Source organism: Euleptes europaea, chromosome 14, assembly GCF_029931775.1.
Source record: "Euleptes europaea isolate rEulEur1 chromosome 14, rEulEur1.hap1, whole genome shotgun sequence".
Taxonomy (NCBI): Eukaryota; Metazoa; Chordata; class Lepidosauria; order Squamata; family Sphaerodactylidae; genus Euleptes; species Euleptes europaea.
Window position 1 is genome coordinate 43,522,980 of NC_079325.1, and position 16,770 is coordinate 43,539,749.

Below are 16,770 nucleotides of genomic sequence, written 5' to 3' on the forward strand. Positions count from 1 at the left end.
CATCACCCCATGGGTCAGTAATGACCCGGTACTTGCACAGGGTGCTACCTTTACCATTTTTAACAGTTACATCTTTAACAGGGACTTGCGGTCATACTCTCGTTGACTCTTCTCCCTGACTGTATTGTCTTTGTATGTCTGTATGTTTGTATTGTTAAATGTGGTTTTGATGTTTTAAATGTGTAATGTCTTGATGTTCACTGCTTTGGTGACCCTATTTGGGTAGAAAGACAGCAGCACAGAAATGTTTTAAATAAATAAAATACAGTAGCTACTAGTTCCTCATGGGAACTCCATCCCAGTGTCCTGCAGGGACCTGATTCAGATTGGGACCATGCTGTTGAGGGAAGCGGGACTTTAGCCTCATCCTTTGCACTGTTTTCCCAAGCTGAATCAGTCCCAGGATTGTTGTCCCCCCAGCGGGACACATAACTCCCTCAACCCATTTCAGGCTGGCAAAATGGCATGGTGGGGTGATGGCTGAAGCCCCTCTTCCCCTGATACCATGCCTCCAATGGGAATTGGCCCCTTGTGGCATGTCAGGATCGAGTACCCATGGGGTACTTGCAGCTGCAAGTCCCTGTGGTGTTCATGAGTAAGGTTCAACATCTAGTTTGGACCTTATGTAGGATTCCCAGAGGATCTCTCATCCAGGCACTGAACGGACACAGAATTATTTTTTTTATATATAAATTTTATTGGGTTTTATGATAGAAATTTTCCATTGCATTAAACAACATCTATAACAATATCGAATTTCAATTCTAACCTAAAGTTGTTATAATTCCATATCATATAATAAAAAAGAGAAAAGAAAAAAGAAAAAAAAAGAAATGGAAAATTTTTTGACTTCCCCATCACCTCTATCTGCCTCTTAATAAAAAGTTCCTCCCGTCATAGGTAATCTAATCTTGATAAAATATCAATACCATATATAAAAAACCATAATCTGTTAGTAAATATAATTATGCTTATTCAATATAAAAAAAAAATCAAAAATAATCCTCTGGATCAGATTAGAAAATATTCTTCCATTCTTCCCAATTTTAACTCATATTCACAATAATGCATCCACGCCCCCCATTCCCCCAAAAACCGAACGTCATTTTCTTCATTTAGAATAGCTGTGAGTTTTGCCATTTCTGCCACTTCAAACATTTTAACAATCCAGTCTTTTTTCTCTGGAGTTTCTAGCCCTTTCCATTTCGCTGCATAAAGCAGTCTCGCAGCTGTTGTGGCATATATCAAAAAGGTTCTTTGTGTTGCTAAGTCGTCTGGAATCATACTCAATAACATCATTTCTGGTGTTTTGGATATATTCTTTTGTAGTATTAATCTCAATTCGTTATAAATCATGTCCCAGAAGTCTTTGGCTTTGTCACAGGTCCACCACATGTGATAAAAGGAACCAATTTCTTTGTTACATTTCCAACAAGTAGGGGACATCGTTTTATAAATCTTTGCAATTTTCTTGGGTGTTAAATACCATCTATACATCATTTTATAGATGTTTTCTCGCACTGACTGTGCTTTTATTCCTTTTAAATCTTTAGACCATAATCTTTCCCATTTATTTAAAACAATATCATGTCCCACATTTTGAGCCCAATCGATCATAGTTGGTTTAATCGTGTCCTGCTCACAGTATATTGTTAAAAGGAGATTATACATTTTAGAAATCAGCTTTGTATTATTGTCTAGTAGAATCCTTTGAAAAGGAGATTTTTCTTTAGAGAAACCTTTTTTTGCATCTTGTACAAAAACTGATTTGATTTGGTAATATTGAAGCCATTGTAAATCATCCTTAAGCAGTTGAAAGTCTTTTAGTGAGCATTTCTTTCCTTCCCAATTAGTTAGATCTTGATAAGTAATAAATTTGTCTGGTCTAAGTGGGCGCAAAGTTAGCATTTCTTGGGGCGATATCCACATCGGTGTTTCTGGTTCCAAAATGTGTTTATATCTCATCCAAATACGAAGTAGAGAGGACCTGATTATATGATTACGGAATGTTGCTTGTAATTTAATTTTATCATACCACAAATAACCATGCCATCCACTTAAGTTATTATAACCTTCCAAGTCTAGCAAACGTACATTTGACAAATTCATCCAGTCTTTTAGCCATACTAAAGCTACCGCTTCAGCATAGAGTTGAAAGTTAGGCAGTGCTAAACCTCCTCTAGTTTTTAGATCCACCAAGTATTTATAAGCAGTCCTTGGTTTTTTTCCTTGCCAGATGAAGTTTGAAATGTCTTTCCTCCAAGTTTCAAAATATTTTGTTTGTGATATTATTGGTAAATTTTGGAATAAGAAGAGCATCCTCGGTAAGACATTCATTTGGATCGTTGAGATACGTCCCATTAATGACAATTTTTTGTTTGACCATATAATCATATCAGTTTTAATCTTACCCCATAACTTGAGGTAATTGTTGGTTAACAGATCTTTATTCTTTGCAGTGATCCAAATTCCCAGGTATTTAACTTTGTTAGCTTTCTCCCAGCCAGTATATGATATAAATTCCTGTTGTTGTATTTCCGATAAATTTTTAAATATTATCTTTGTTTTTTCTTGATTCACTTTAAAGCCTGATACTTTTCCAAAATCATCCAAAGTCTCCTGAAGTATATTCATTGACTGTGTTGGGTTTTCCAAAATTAGCAGTAGGTCATCCGCGAATGCTCTCAACTTAAATTCATGTTTTTTAATTCTTAGCCCGCGGATGTCCTCCATACTTCTTAGTTTCACACATAGCGGTTCCAACACCAACAAAAATAAAAGTGGAGACAAGGGACATCCCTGTCTAGTCCCTTTCGTGATTTGGCAGTTATCTGACATTGATTGATTAACCAAAATTTTAGCTTGTTGGGAGGTATAAATAGCCGATATACCTTTCTAAAAACGATCTCCAAAATTCAATTTATCCAAAATCCGTTTCAAAAAGTTCCAAGAGACCATATCAAAGGCTTTTTCTGCATCCAAAAATACAAAAGCCGCAGTTTGTTGAATATTATGGTCATAATATTCCAGTGAATCTAGTAAAATTCTTACATTGTCTTTTATTTGCCTTCCTGGTATAAAACCTGCTTGGTCCTCATGTATAAGATCCTTAATAAATTGCTTTATCCTACATGCCAAAACCGAAGCAAAAATTTTGTAATCCACATTTAAGAGCGATATAGGTCTGTAAGGACACAGAATTATTTTTATGAGGGTTGCTATATCCTGCACCTTTGGATATTGTGGGATTTTAAAAGTTCACTGAACTGAAGAGAGCCAGCATGGGGTAGTGGTTAAGAGCGGTGGTTTGGAGTGCTGGACCGGGTTGGTTTCCCCACTCCTATGCATGAAGCCAGCTGGGTGACCTTGGGCTAGTCACAGCTCTCTTCAAGCTCTCTCAGCCCCACCTACCTCACAGGGTGTCTGTTGTGGGGAGGGGGAGGGAAGGTGATTGTAAGCCGGTTTGATTCTCCTTTAAGTGGTAGAGAAAGTCGGCATATAAAAACTAACTCCTCTTCTTCTTACAAAGTATATTTTGGCATATGAACCATTCTGTTTCAGCAAATACAGAACAGAATTATGTGTATGTGTTTTGCAAACTGTGCTTCTTCATTGCAAATATGTTATAATTTCTAGTCCTCAAAACATGTTGGGACCTTGGAGCATAGCCAGTCTTTTTTTGTAGGTAGAGCTTCATACGTTGAGGGTGTGTTTCAGGGGAAAGGGTCAGCAAAGGGAATGGAGAATCAACAGCAGTGGAGAGTCCCCATGGGACCTTGCTCTGCCCTTTCCCTATGGCTGCCATCCCTCCCCCTGGCTGTTTACTATTTTACAGCTGGGTGCATGGAGCTATAAGACTAGGAATGCGCCCCCTCCTCCATTTGTGCTGTGATCAGCATGTGCAGGTTGGGATTCTCTCCCTTTCCCTCCCCTTTGAGACCCCTACAGAGAGTGCGGCTCTGTTGGTTTCCAGTCCCACTCTGCAAGCTGCTGCCCATGGCCAGCCCTACCTTTGCTGCTCCATCTCGCCATTCTCCCCTTCCAGGAGCAGCGTGGAGAGCAGGGCCGGATTTAGGTTTGATGAGGCCCTAAGCTATTGAAGGTAATGGGGCCCTTTATATGTCCAGCTGTCCTTTGTCAACAACAAATTGTCGCTGTTTTTTTGTGTTGAATATATGTTGTATGGCAATTTATGGACCTAATAGGTATCTAAAGCCATTTGCACATAACAAAATATGTATTTTATCAAAGTAATTGTTGAACTGAAATATTTTCAGTTGTATTTTGGAAATGTACATCCAGGTTTTTTTCCTTTACATATTTTGGGGGCCCCAAGAGAGTGGGGCTTTAAGCTATAGCTTGTTTAGCTTATACGTAAATCCGGCACTGGTGGAGAGTGATACTGGAGCCCAACAGAAAAATGCTGTCAGAGGTGGTGGGGTTCTGCATAGGGTTGACAAGGTCCCTTTTTGCCACCAGCGGGAGGTTTTTGGGGCGGAGCCTGAGGAGGGCGGGGTTTGGGGAGGGATTTCAATGCCATAGAGTCCAATCGGTAGGTTCTTCATCAGGGTTCACTAATAAATATGAAGATTCATATAAATGTACCAATAAAATACACAGTAGCAAGTTCACACGTTGATTGGAACACAATGTTCTCTAGAGGTTGGCAACCCTAGTTCCGAGGGAGAGAAAGTAGGCAATTCCCAGCCTGCAAATGCTGATTTCACCGTAGTTATGGTGGCAGTGGTGGAGTCCCTTTTGTAGCATCTCAGTTTCCAAGCCAGCTCCCTGTACTGATGCTGTAAGTGAATAAACCAATGGTAAAAAGGCCTCTGGTGTGTCTGTATGTGGATGGGAAATGGCAGCATTGTGGTCAGGGAGGTTCAAAAATCCAAACCGTCCTGTCCACACAGTGAGAGAATCTGCTTTGACCATGATTGTTTAGCAAACCTGGCTTGGGAAGCAGCGGGGCCAAGCAGCGGAAGCTGTAGGAAGTGGGGGACAATTGAAGGATTAAGTTAGATGTGTCTGCGCACAGCATAACGACTGCTAATATTTCCTGCCGCCGTTGCTTACGTGTAAAGGAAAACTGATTTTCTGAATTGGCCCTTAGTTTTAGATTGCCCCAGAACTGTCAGTCATGCCCACGGGAACAAAGGGTATGATACTGGAAATGTTATGAGAAGAGGCATTGGCAGACAATTACCATATAAGCCATCGACCCCGTAAGGCTATGTAAGCTAAGTGGTCATTGTAAACGGGAGTCTTGGCCAGCCTTCTTGGCTGTTATCGCTCAGCAGGAATTGATTGTAATTAGCTAAACTTTGCTTTATCTCTGCATAGCAACTCTGTGGTTTCCTAGTGTTCAGAAAAAGAGCCATTCATTTTATATTCCCATTCACAAAATGTGCCCTTTTGTGCTTATGGTGTTGGTGATTTTTGATTCATATTTACTGGGAAAATACCATTACGGTTCTAAAATCGTTAGAGCAGGGTGGTTTTTTCTTTTGTAAATTTGACAGATCCTTTAAAATCTTTGTGCTGTTTGTCTTTACAGTCTCTTGGGATGGGTTATCTTTTACAGATCAGGAACTCCCGCTTGTGCTCACTGACGCCCCAGGGGGCAAGGGAATCTGTTACACGGTGTTCCCCTTTTTGCCCACGCTCATCAACAGCTGCTGAGGGCCCTTTATTTACTCTCTTCTACACACAGTTAAAGAGCGCTGACCCTTTAATTTGCTTCTGCAGTCCCTTCCCTAGGTTTGGAACCTGGCTGCAGGCCCTGCCTCACTTAAGGAGCAGCTCTGTCTGGTGTTGCTCTCTGCGGCGCGGTCCTCTTTGCCTCCAGTCCTAGGTGTTTTATGCATGGTCGCTTAACCCTCCTTTATTCCCTGTTTCAGCCAGGATCAAATTTTTGGGTATGTACGTTATTTCATTCCTTGGAAGCTCAACACTGCTTCAACGCAAAATGAACCCGGCTTTTCCCATTCCTCTTCTTGCCAGAATTAAATCATTCTTCCTGGCTCTTTCGGGAATCACTGAGCGAGCGTACAACTTTCTTGGGTTGAGCTTTGCCCCACCCTTTTCCAAAACCCTCTTCAAGGCAGCATGCTGCTAGTCAAACAGGGGAAGCACAGAAGACTGGCTTCTCTCACAGCCAATCACGGAGCAGGGTGTAAAGAGGCAGGGATTCAAGTGCTTCCTGCTTTCTGAGCAAAAGAAAGGCTTTTTAAAAACGAGGCTGGGATTTCCCCCCCCCCTTTTCAGGTTGCTCCGTTGTTGTTTTGTTGTTGTTCTTAAAATGCTTTTTAATGCTGCAGTTGGGTTTGGGGGGAAGGAAATCTTCTCTGCGTGGTAAGCCAATTACAGAGCAGCATTTAAAGGGGTGGGACTTGATTTGAACTTGGGAGACTGCTCTTCTGTATTCATGCCTCCTTTAGCACACAGTTTCGTCCCTGATCATTCCAGCCAATGCATATAGTTTTCCCCAACCCGGGTTACTTTGATCCTGGCTGAAATGGGAAATAAAGGAGGCTAAAGCGACCATGCATAAATGACCCTAGAGACTTTTCCTTCCTTGAGCGCTGTCTCTGCTCCTCCCTCCCACCCTGGCTGCTTTTAAACTAATCCGGCCAGCTGCGGCACAAGGCCCATGTATGGCCGTGGCCTTCCTCCCTCAAAGATAGTAAGAACATACATATTGACATAATTAATTAGACCAAAGGTCCTAATTTTTCACCAGCTTCAGTAGTAGCCAGCCAGATACTCCTGGGAAATTCTCAAGGGAGACATTGTGGAGACAACTGTACTCTATTGTTTAGTGGTGTACCGCCTCTGCATACAGTGGCCCATTCGTAGCTGAAATAGCACTGATAGCCACTTATAAATCATTTGTCCATAAATATCTATAATCCTGTTCTGAAGTCCTCTATGCTAGTGGCCATAACATAGTGACCCCAAAGGCCACACAGTAAGTCCATGACAGAAATGGGACATGATCCCAGGTCTAGCCACTGTTAATAGAAAGAGCCCCTGGCTGACCAACCAGCAGGTAAAAACTTAATCTGATCCTACTTAGGACAATCATAGGCCATTTATGCTTGGTAATTAGCAGCTCATTCCAGGCTGAAGTGCCCCACTTTTTTTTTTTAGTTCTTCACGCTGAACCATCATTCCAGAAGTCACTGCGAGGCCAGCGCATACCTGCTTCGCATTTCTTAAGAGCCCCTTTAACGTGACCTTTTTTTATTTGCTCCATCCCCGCGTCAAAGCATCCACTCAAGGAAGCATGAAGAATCCCAGCCACAGGTTAGGGGGGTGGAATTTGTTTGACTTTCTCCTCTTGCATTGGGACCATGAATAGGTATTTTAAAGGTTGGATTTAAAAAAGGAAACATCCCCGTGGCGCAGAGTGGTAAGCTGCAGTACTACAGTCCAAGCTCTGCTCACGACCTGAGTTTGATCCAAACGGAAGTCGGTTTTAGGTAGCCGGCTCAAGGTTGACTCAGCCTTCCATCCTTCCGAGGTCGGTAAAATGAGTACCCAGCTTGCTGGGAGTAAAGGGAAGATGACTGGGGAAGGCACTGGCAAACCACCCCATAAACCAAGTCTGCCTAGTAAACGTCGGGATGTGATGTCACCCCATGGGTCAGGAATGACCCGGTGCTTGCACAGGGGACCTTTACCTTTTTTTTAAAAAGGAGCTTTGAGCAGGCATCAAAATTGACCCTGCGTAAATGGCCATACAGTCTCTAATCATGAGGAAAATAGACCAGCAAGTCTTCCCAAAGGCATTGTTGTTAGTATTACCCTGTGCCCTGCAAGATTCTGCGTTCTTCTTGTAAAACTCCTGAATTTGCCAGAGGAAGCAAGTGGGGTTTGTGAACAGGTAGCCTCTTCCTGGTGGCTGGCTGGCTAGGCAAGCACCCGTTCCCAGGCTGGAGAACGATAAGGCATCCAGTTAATTCCTCATGTAGTCCTCAGCTGAGAAAAAGCAATTAAACTCTTAGACGGAGACATCTAGGCCATTGTGACAAATGGGAAAATGTAACACTTAAATGGCTGTGGGGGAAGGTCTGGCATGTTTACTGGCAAGAAATAGAGATTTTGGTTCTGACCCCCTGTGATTATTTACAACACAGCAAGTTGAGGGGCATTAGCCTGTCAGATAAATCCTTTCTCAAGAGGCTTTCTTGCTCGGCTGTCTGAATTTCTGTCTTGTCCTATCTCTCAGGCTCGGAATAGGTCACGGCATTTTTTTTCCCGAGGCTGTGACTGAACGTACTATTTAAAGTAGCATGATTGTGGATTCTTCTCCTGCTGTGTGAGACAGGCCCGTTCTCTTGAGCAATGAGAAGTTCCAGGGGCAGCACTATTGGGTTTAGTTTAATTTGGACACAAGAGCGCGGGACACTTGATGCCTCCGTAATATTTGTTTCACTGACAAATATACAAGCAAAGATCAGTAGAGGCAAAGCAGTCCTGCAGGACTTCAGATCCACTATCCCTGTTTGGTTCTTCAGAGAAAGAGGGATCACAATGGTTACTTATGTGTGTGTGTGTGTTAAGTGCCGTCAAGTCGCTTCCGACTCATGGCGACCCTATGAATAAAGTCCTCCAAAATGTCCTATCCTTGACAGCCTTGCTCAGATCTTGCAAATTGAAGGATGTGGCTTCCTTTATTGAGTCAATCCATCTCTTGTTGGGTCTTCCTCTTATGAGCACCACTAATATCTTTGGGAGGCTGATTTGGGTCAACGGTACAGGGGGAAAGGGTTGAGCATTCCTTCCCATAATCAAAATCAGAGTGTGGCAGCTAAAGTGGAAAAAAAAGGAAACCAGAGGACCACCGTTCTTCCCGTGTAATGTGATATTTGGTTCCATGTCTTCAAGCTGTCTTCTGTGCTCAATATAGCACAGAAGGTTGTATCCCTTTAAAACTCTTGAAGATACAACTTCGGTTGTGCGTCTTCTTACTAGCCGTAGAAATGCATTGCATCCCCTCTTCTCATGCTTCTTGAAGCATAACGACACAATACACCTGACACGAGCCCCGTGACGCAGAGTGATAAGCTGCAGTACTGCGGTCCAAGCTCTGCTCACGACCTAAGTTCGATCCCAACGGAAGTCGGTTTCAGGTGGCTGGCTCAAGGTTGACTCAGCCTTCCATCCTTCCGAGGTCGGTCAAATGAGCACCCAGCTTGCTGGGGTAAAGAGAAGATGACCGGGGAAGGCACTGGCAAACCACCCCGTAAACAAAGTCTGCCTAGGGAACGTCGGGATGTGACGTCACCCCATGGGTCAGGAATAACTCGGTGCTTTCACAGGGGACCTTTACCTTTACAGCTGACACAGGTCGGGCCATGGGTTTGCAACTGGACTCGCAGTCAGATTTACATTGGGGAAACTCACCTTAAAAAGCACTTGTTTGCTTAGTGCTGAGAGGAGAGAGAAGGAGCTTCCGGTTTCTTTCCCACCCTGCTTTTGCAAGTGGAAAGTATTTTAGCCCCTTTTCTCTTTATTTGAATGTCCTTTCTAGGCCTTGACAAGACTTCTTGGCTTTGATGAGAATTCTTGACAATGTGCCCTGCTCGTCCGTTAGGCATTAGTGTTCCATTCTCTCTTTTGAAGTGACTTATTATTGAGGAGAAGAAGAAGAGTTGGTTTTTATATGCCGACTTTCTCTACCACTTAAGGAAGAACCAAACCAGCTTACAGTCACCTTCCCTTCACTTCCCCACAACAGACACCCTGTGAGGTAGGTGGGGCTGAGAGAGCTGTGACTGTCCCAAAGTCACCCAGCTGGCTTCATGTGTAGGAATGGGGAAACCAACCTGGTTCACCAGATTAGCATCTGCTGCTCATGTGGAGGAGTGGGGAATCATATCCGGTTCTCTAGATCAGAGTCCACTGCTTCAAACCACCGCTCTTAACCACTACATCACTCTGGCTTATTGATACATCTGGATTCCAATCCCAGAACTCCAGTGCAATGTGGCCTTTGTCATTTTTTGGTTTTCTCTCAGTTGGTATATTCAGTTACAAGCACATTATATTTGATAATGGGGTTTGGGGCAGACAGTCTTTCAGTGTTGTCTGCTGCCTCCTCCCACCTCCAACACGACTGTGAGGAAAAGGTGAAAGAAGCTGGTTGTACCTGCACCTAGCAGAAGGCTTACAAAGGACCTTCAAGAGATACTAAGCCAACACACATGGAAATGTAATTTCCACTCATTCAACTTGAGTCTGTTGTGCTGCATTTCTATAGGAAAGCCTCTCTCTCTGTAGGAAGAGAAAAGGGTTTCTAAGTCCCCCAGTGCTCTTTTGAAGACAATTTATCTTATCTTACAAGGACATGCATCATTTGAAAAAAAAATTCTGCTTTGGGGACTGAAAAGCAAAGTGAATTGAGCCACTTGTATTTTGCTTCCTTTTGTGAAGGCTTCGTCTTTGACACACCCTTTCAGTACTGAGAGTCCTTTTAAAACTGTGTTTTCTTTTTCTTGATTTAAAGTGACCCAGGGCCTGTTTCATTTAACCCCTCTCTTCTGGAGAGCTGTAGGATTCAGCCTGGTGACCGTGCCACACCAGTTAGGTTTGACAACATAAACAGCCCGGGAGTTCTCAGGCTCATGTGCTCACTTCTTCCTCCCCTCATGCACTCTGCCAAAACCAAGGACTTCCTGGTTTGTAACAAACTGGGATTGTCTTGCTCAGATTGGACAATTTTATTGAGTTGAGTTTTTGCATACAAACTAGGATCCTGGTTTAATTCAGAAATAAACACCACCGAAGACGCATTCAGGGGAGACTGGCTTTAACTTGCCAGGGGAGTTCCTACTGGGCCACTGTTATGGAGGGCCACTGGCAGTCAGGATCAAGTGGAGCTAAGTGGCCCCTGTGGCTTTGGATCTGGGCCACATCAAAGATGGCAATGGGCATAGGCTCAGGTGGCCAAGATCCAAGCTGAGTAGACCCTGCAGTGCTGCGAATCGGCAGGAGCCATTTGGCTTTGCTTGCTCTATGGCAACATTCCAGTCTGCCCCTGGACATCCATGTTTGGGCATTAGTACAAATACTTGAAGTAGGGTTGCCAGCCTCCAGGTACCAGCTGGAGATCTCCTGCTATCACAACTAATGTCCAGTTGATCAGTTCACCTGGAGAAAATGGCCGCTTTGGCAATTGGACTCTGTGGCATTGAAGTCCCTCCCCTCCCCAAACCCCGTCCTCCTCAGGCTGAACAACCTCTCACTGGTGGCAAAGAGAGACCTGGCAACCCTAACTTGAAGTCAAATGAAAACTTATGCCTTCAGTCTCAGTGTGCTACATGAGGAGAAATTAGGAGTGTATGAAGTAGCTGAATGGAAGAATGATGATTTTATGCTCAAAAGCTTTTATGCAATTGTAATGGACACCTTCTTTAAATAATGAATGTAATCTACTTAGTAAATCTTACTGTATATACAATGGTGTTCTTTGCAGCTTACTCTCATAGAAAGGGGCCTCAGATGGCAGAAGTAAGCACCCAATTTTACACTCGCAGTCATAGCAGCTAAAGGGAGACTCCCCCCTCCCCTGGACTTTGGTGATAGCAGCGCTAGTAGTGCTCTTGAAAAAATCTGGCTTGAGCTCAAAAAAGGTGTGAGTGGGCATAGATGGGTAAAGTTTGGAGCACTATGCGGTCAGGAAGGGGTACCAACCACCACTGACTTTTAACCGTGCACTTTTGGTTCTAAAAGAAGAAGAAGAAGAGTTGGTTTTTATATGCCAACTTTCTCTACCACTTAAGGGAGACTCAAGCCGGCTTACAATCACCTTCCCTTCCCCTCCCCACAACAGAGACACCCTGTGAGGTAGGTGGGGCTGAGACAGCTCTTAATAGAGCTGTAACTTTCCCAAGGTCACCCAGCTGGCTTCGTGTGTAGGAGTGGGGAAACAAATCCAGTTCACCGGATTAGTTTCTGCCGCTCATATGGAGGAGTGGGGGATCAAACCCGGTTCTCCAGATCAGAGCGCCAAACCACCGCTCTTAACCACTGCACCACGCTGGCTCTTGTTCATGTGTGTGCTGAGGTTCAGTGATACAGCACTGCCTTGCATGCAGAAGACCCCAGCTTCAATCCTTGGCTCATTCGGTGAAAATGTTTCGTTGAAAGAGGTGTTGGGAAAGACCTCTCCCTCGTCTTGAGTTCAAGGCCTTGGGGAGTCACAACCACCCAGAGTCGAGCTTGATGGAACCAAAGGTCTGACTCAGCATAAGGCAGCTTCACATGTTGAAACAGAAGCTGTCACATTACAAATTAAAAATGCTGTGCGGTGGTATGGATGAGTTCTCCAGTTGAGGTGGTGGGTGTGCCCATTGGCCCCTCCCTCGTTACAGGTCTGCTTTCAAGTTTGTTGTTGTGGCATGGTGATTTATAAGTATTTTAAATGAGTGAAAAATGGATTATGGGTAACTCTGCAAAATAACTGTTTAGATTTAATCAGGGGTCTGTCCCTGTTTTGTGCCGAAGCACTGTACAACTTGAAGACGATCTCCATTGCCAATTTCTTATTCATCAGTAACGGCATTTGGCTGATCCAAATGTGTTCAGTGTTTCTACTTTTTCATCTTACAAGTCTTGCTGTCACCTTAGGAGTCTCATCTATTATTAGGAGTCTCTTCTATTATTAGAAGACCTCTCTAGAGAGGACCGGAGAAACTTGTCTGTTGTTAATTTGTCCAAGCAAAAAGACATTTGCGGCAGCTAAGATTACTCGCCCACTGAGTGATTTCTAATGCTTACCGTGATCTATCTCTCTGTCTCTCTCTATCATACTTAGAGTTGCCAACTCTGGGTTGGGAAATACCTGGAGATTTTTGGGGCAGAACCTGAGGAGGGCAGGGTTTGTGCAGGGGAGGGACTTCAGTGCCATAGAGTCCAATTGCCAAAACGGCCATTTTCTCCAGGTGAACCGATCTCTATCAGCTGGAGATCAGTTGTGATCTCCAGCTAGTATCTCACTTTTCCTCCAAGCCCCTCAGAACAGCATACAAGGTTCTTTCCCCCATCGTTTTATTGTTGCAACAACCCTGTGAGGTAAGGCAGGCAGGGAGAGAGCGACAGGGCCCAGGGTCATCCAGCAAGCCTCATGGCAGAGTGGGGGTTTGAACCCAAGATCTTTCAGAACCTAGTCCAGCAGTCTAAGCGCTACATCATGCTGGCTGACCATCTTTTATTATGAGTTTAATACACCGTTTTACATATATTTTGCAATACCTGCATGGTTTTCTTTATTGTTTTCCACCAAGGCAGTCTATAAAAATCAATGCTTGAAATTGTTTCAGTATAATTCTGAATAAGGTGCTGTTCTTGAATACATTATCTAAAGATTGTGGTAAGGAGGTAAGGGGAAAAAAAGAATTGGTTGTAACCAAACAAGGGGTAATTTTTCCAGAAAGAAGCAGCCTCCAGGGTGCCCTACCCCTAAATTTAAAAAGATGTGGTTTTGTAAAAAGTTGTGCCTATTATATTACTCACTGTGGAACACAGGCAAGATGGTGCTGCTGCAGTCATCTTGTTCATGGGCTTCCTAGAGGCACCTGGTTGGCCACTGTGTGGACAGACGGCTGGACTTGATGGGCCTTGGTCTGATCCAGCATGGCTTTTCTTATGTTCTTATGTGGTTAAGGGAAGAATGAAGCAAAGAACAGAGACCATGATAAGAGCACACTTGCCATATTGCACAAAAATCATTACTCTGTTCACTATGTTGTTAAAGGGAAGGTCCAAATGGAGTCAAGGCACCTTCCATGGCTCACAGGAAGGCCAGGCTTCCACCTTCAGACTCTGTTTTAAGGAGCAAATATACTTTGTCCAAGACTGAGTGCTTCTCTTTTCATTTTCAGAGGAGGTGATGTTAGCTGAGGAAGACAAGAATGCTGAAGAGAAGTCCCCTTTGGATGGTAGGTTCCTTTTGGCCTGGGTTTCCCTTCTTTTATTCAAGGTTGATGTACACCACGTATGTCTTGGTGGCTTTTGATGCAATGAGGGTTATGCTTTGTTCCTTGCATGCTCTTGAGAACAAACTCGCATGTTCAGTTGGGCTCTTCAAGATACACTTGATTCCTGTTTGGTACTTGATTCTGGGTCCCTTTAAGGAAAGTGTGAAGGTGCCCAGTGCATCTTTACAGACACCCAAATTGGGGAGCTGCACTGCAGCCAATCAGGATTCTTTGGCACATATCCTGGATGTGGAAGAACATGCATGTGTCCTTCCCATGTTTTCTGTGGGAAGCTCCAAGTCTGAAACTAGTGTAGCTGCAACCAATATTATTATAATTTTAACAGGTGAAACAGGCTCAATATTTGAAGAAATCATTCTGTGGTTTTGTGACACGTGGGTTGCACACAGGCATCTACTCAATGTCACTGTGTATGTGCAGGCAGACTCCAGCTTCTGTTCATCGTGAAGGGAAGCATGTCTGTTTCAAGACCACTGAAAAGAGCACGCCTTTAAGATGGGCTTTGTAATTGGATTTGTCAAAGACCTTTCTCCTTTTAAACTGGAAGACCTAACAGGGTGTGGTGATCACACAATATTTTTACCATCTCCTAGGACAGAGAAGCTTGAAACTTTAGGATTGTCCAGCAAGATACATAGAGACATGTTCCCTTCTTCCTCTTGACATCTAGCTCTTAAGATCTTACAGCTGGTGAAAGTTCAGTCAAACCCGCTCCCTTTTCTGACCGTCTTTCATCCTCTCATGTCTCCTCCTCCTCTTCCTCTATTTCTCCCTGCCCTCTGTTGTTTCCCTTTCTCCTCCCACTCACTCTCAGGGAGGGCCACTTCTGAAGGCCCAATACTGAGAGGCACAACAACGGTGGAGATTAGCAGCGGCGGCAGCTATAACAGTGAGTGGACTGCAACTTGTCAGGGGGGTAGGGGGTATCTCTTGTGGCTTTACCCTCCTGAGAACACTGTTGGCCACTAATACCTAGTCACACTTTGCTGCAGCGAAGGCTGGCTGAGCTGAGCATATAGGAGTAGTAGATCACATTTTTGTATGGTAGCATCTAGGGAAGGACAAGGGAGAGCACAGGTGCAAGAAAGCTGTTTGAGTGCAAGCAACCAGAATTTAGGAGTGCTTGCAAGGCTTTCTAGTCAAGATGCATACCTATACTCTCCAGGATCAGAGGAGCATGTCTATTATATTAGGTGCTGAGGAACACAGGCAAGACAATGCTGCTGCAGTTGTCTTGTTTGTGGGCTTCCTAGAGGCACCTGGTTGGCCATTGAGTGAACAGACTGCTGGACTTGATGGACCTTGGTCTGATCCAGCATGGCCTTTCTTATGTTCTTGCTGACATCTCTTAGGCTTAACAACAAGTTATATTTTACTTGTGTCAGACATCAGCTGCCAATTTTCTGCGGGGAACTCAGTTATCAAGCTTGCAGGGCCCTAATTCAGATCTCAGTGGCAGACATGTATAAAATGTAACATGTAGTTCAGCCCTATGAGTGTCTAGCAAATTAGCAAATGTAGGCATCTCGTTTGAATTAATGCTGATTTGGAGGACAGATATTCACTGTGGACTATGTCAACTCAATGGAGTATGTAACACAATGATTGTACTGCTACTTCAGGCTATACAACCCTATGGGCACCCTTTATTGATAGCTACTCGATAGGCCTTGCCTTCTCCACTGTCGTCATTCTTCAGACATCAGTTAGGTGTCTATAGTTGCAGATCTATAGGTGTACTGTGCACATCCTCTGTGGCGCTCCTAAAATGTGGTTTTGATTAACATGGTCCACCATCAACCAAAAGGGAGACTGCAGCCAAGAAATCAGAAGGAGATTGAGACTGGGAAGGGCAGCCATGAAGGAGCTAGAAAATATTTTGAAGTGTAAGGATGTGTCACTGGTCACCAAGACTAGATTAATTCATGCCATCGTATTCCCTATTACTATGTATGAGTGTGAAAGCTGGACAGTGAAGAAAGCTGATAGGAAGAAAATAGATTCCTTTGAAATGTGGTGTTGGAGGAGAGACGGATTCCGTGGACTGCCAAAAAAACAAATCAGTGGGTTATAGATCAAATCAAGCCTGAACTGACCCTAGAAGCTAAAATGACTAAACTGCAGCTGTCGTATTTTGGTCACGCCATGAGACGACAAGACTGGAAAAGACAGTCATGCTAGGAAAAGTTGAGGGCAGCAGGAAAAGAGGAAGACCCAACAAGAGATGGGTTGACTCAATAAAGGAAGCCACAGCCTTCAATTGGCAAGATCTGAGCAAGGCTGTCAAAGATAGGACATTTTGGAGGACTTTCATTCATAGGGTCACCATGAGTCGGAAGAGACTTGACGGCACTTAACACACACACACACAAGCCATGTTAATCAGTTGCAGGCAAATCTGGAAATGGATCTAACTGTGAATGTAAGCAGATCCCTGCTGGATCAAACTAAGGATCCAGCTACAGCTACTCTAGCATGCTGTTTCTTGCAGTGTCAGGCCAGATGTTTCTGGGAAGCCCACAAGCAGGGGTGAAAGCAGCAACTTTTATCCAGTTCCAGTCTGTGGATGGAAATGCTGACATCTGTTATAATTCAAAGATGAACACAGCATGAAACTATATAAGAAACCCTCTTGGACTGAATTGCTGTCTTGGATCCGTCCTTAAGTGCTCATTGTGCGGGAGATCTGAGTCTTTCTTTCAGTTTGCCAGTAAGCGTTAATTCATCTTATGCTGGTGAATTTTGCAAGTTAAATGTCCATTGT

General features: G+C 43.9%; 1 protein-coding gene across 1 annotated transcript in view; it reads left to right on the plus strand.

Annotated features, from left to right (window-relative positions):
- Window positions 1–16,770, plus strand: part of CACNA1B (calcium voltage-gated channel subunit alpha1 B) — a 414,377-nt gene that overhangs the window by 193,767 nt on the left and 203,840 nt on the right. Inside the window, exon 8 of the mRNA XM_056861029.1 lies at window positions 13,890–13,946. Within this exon, the coding sequence (XP_056717007.1) occupies window positions 13,890–13,946 (57 nt within the window). The remainder of the gene's footprint in view (window positions 1–13,889; window positions 13,947–16,770) is intronic.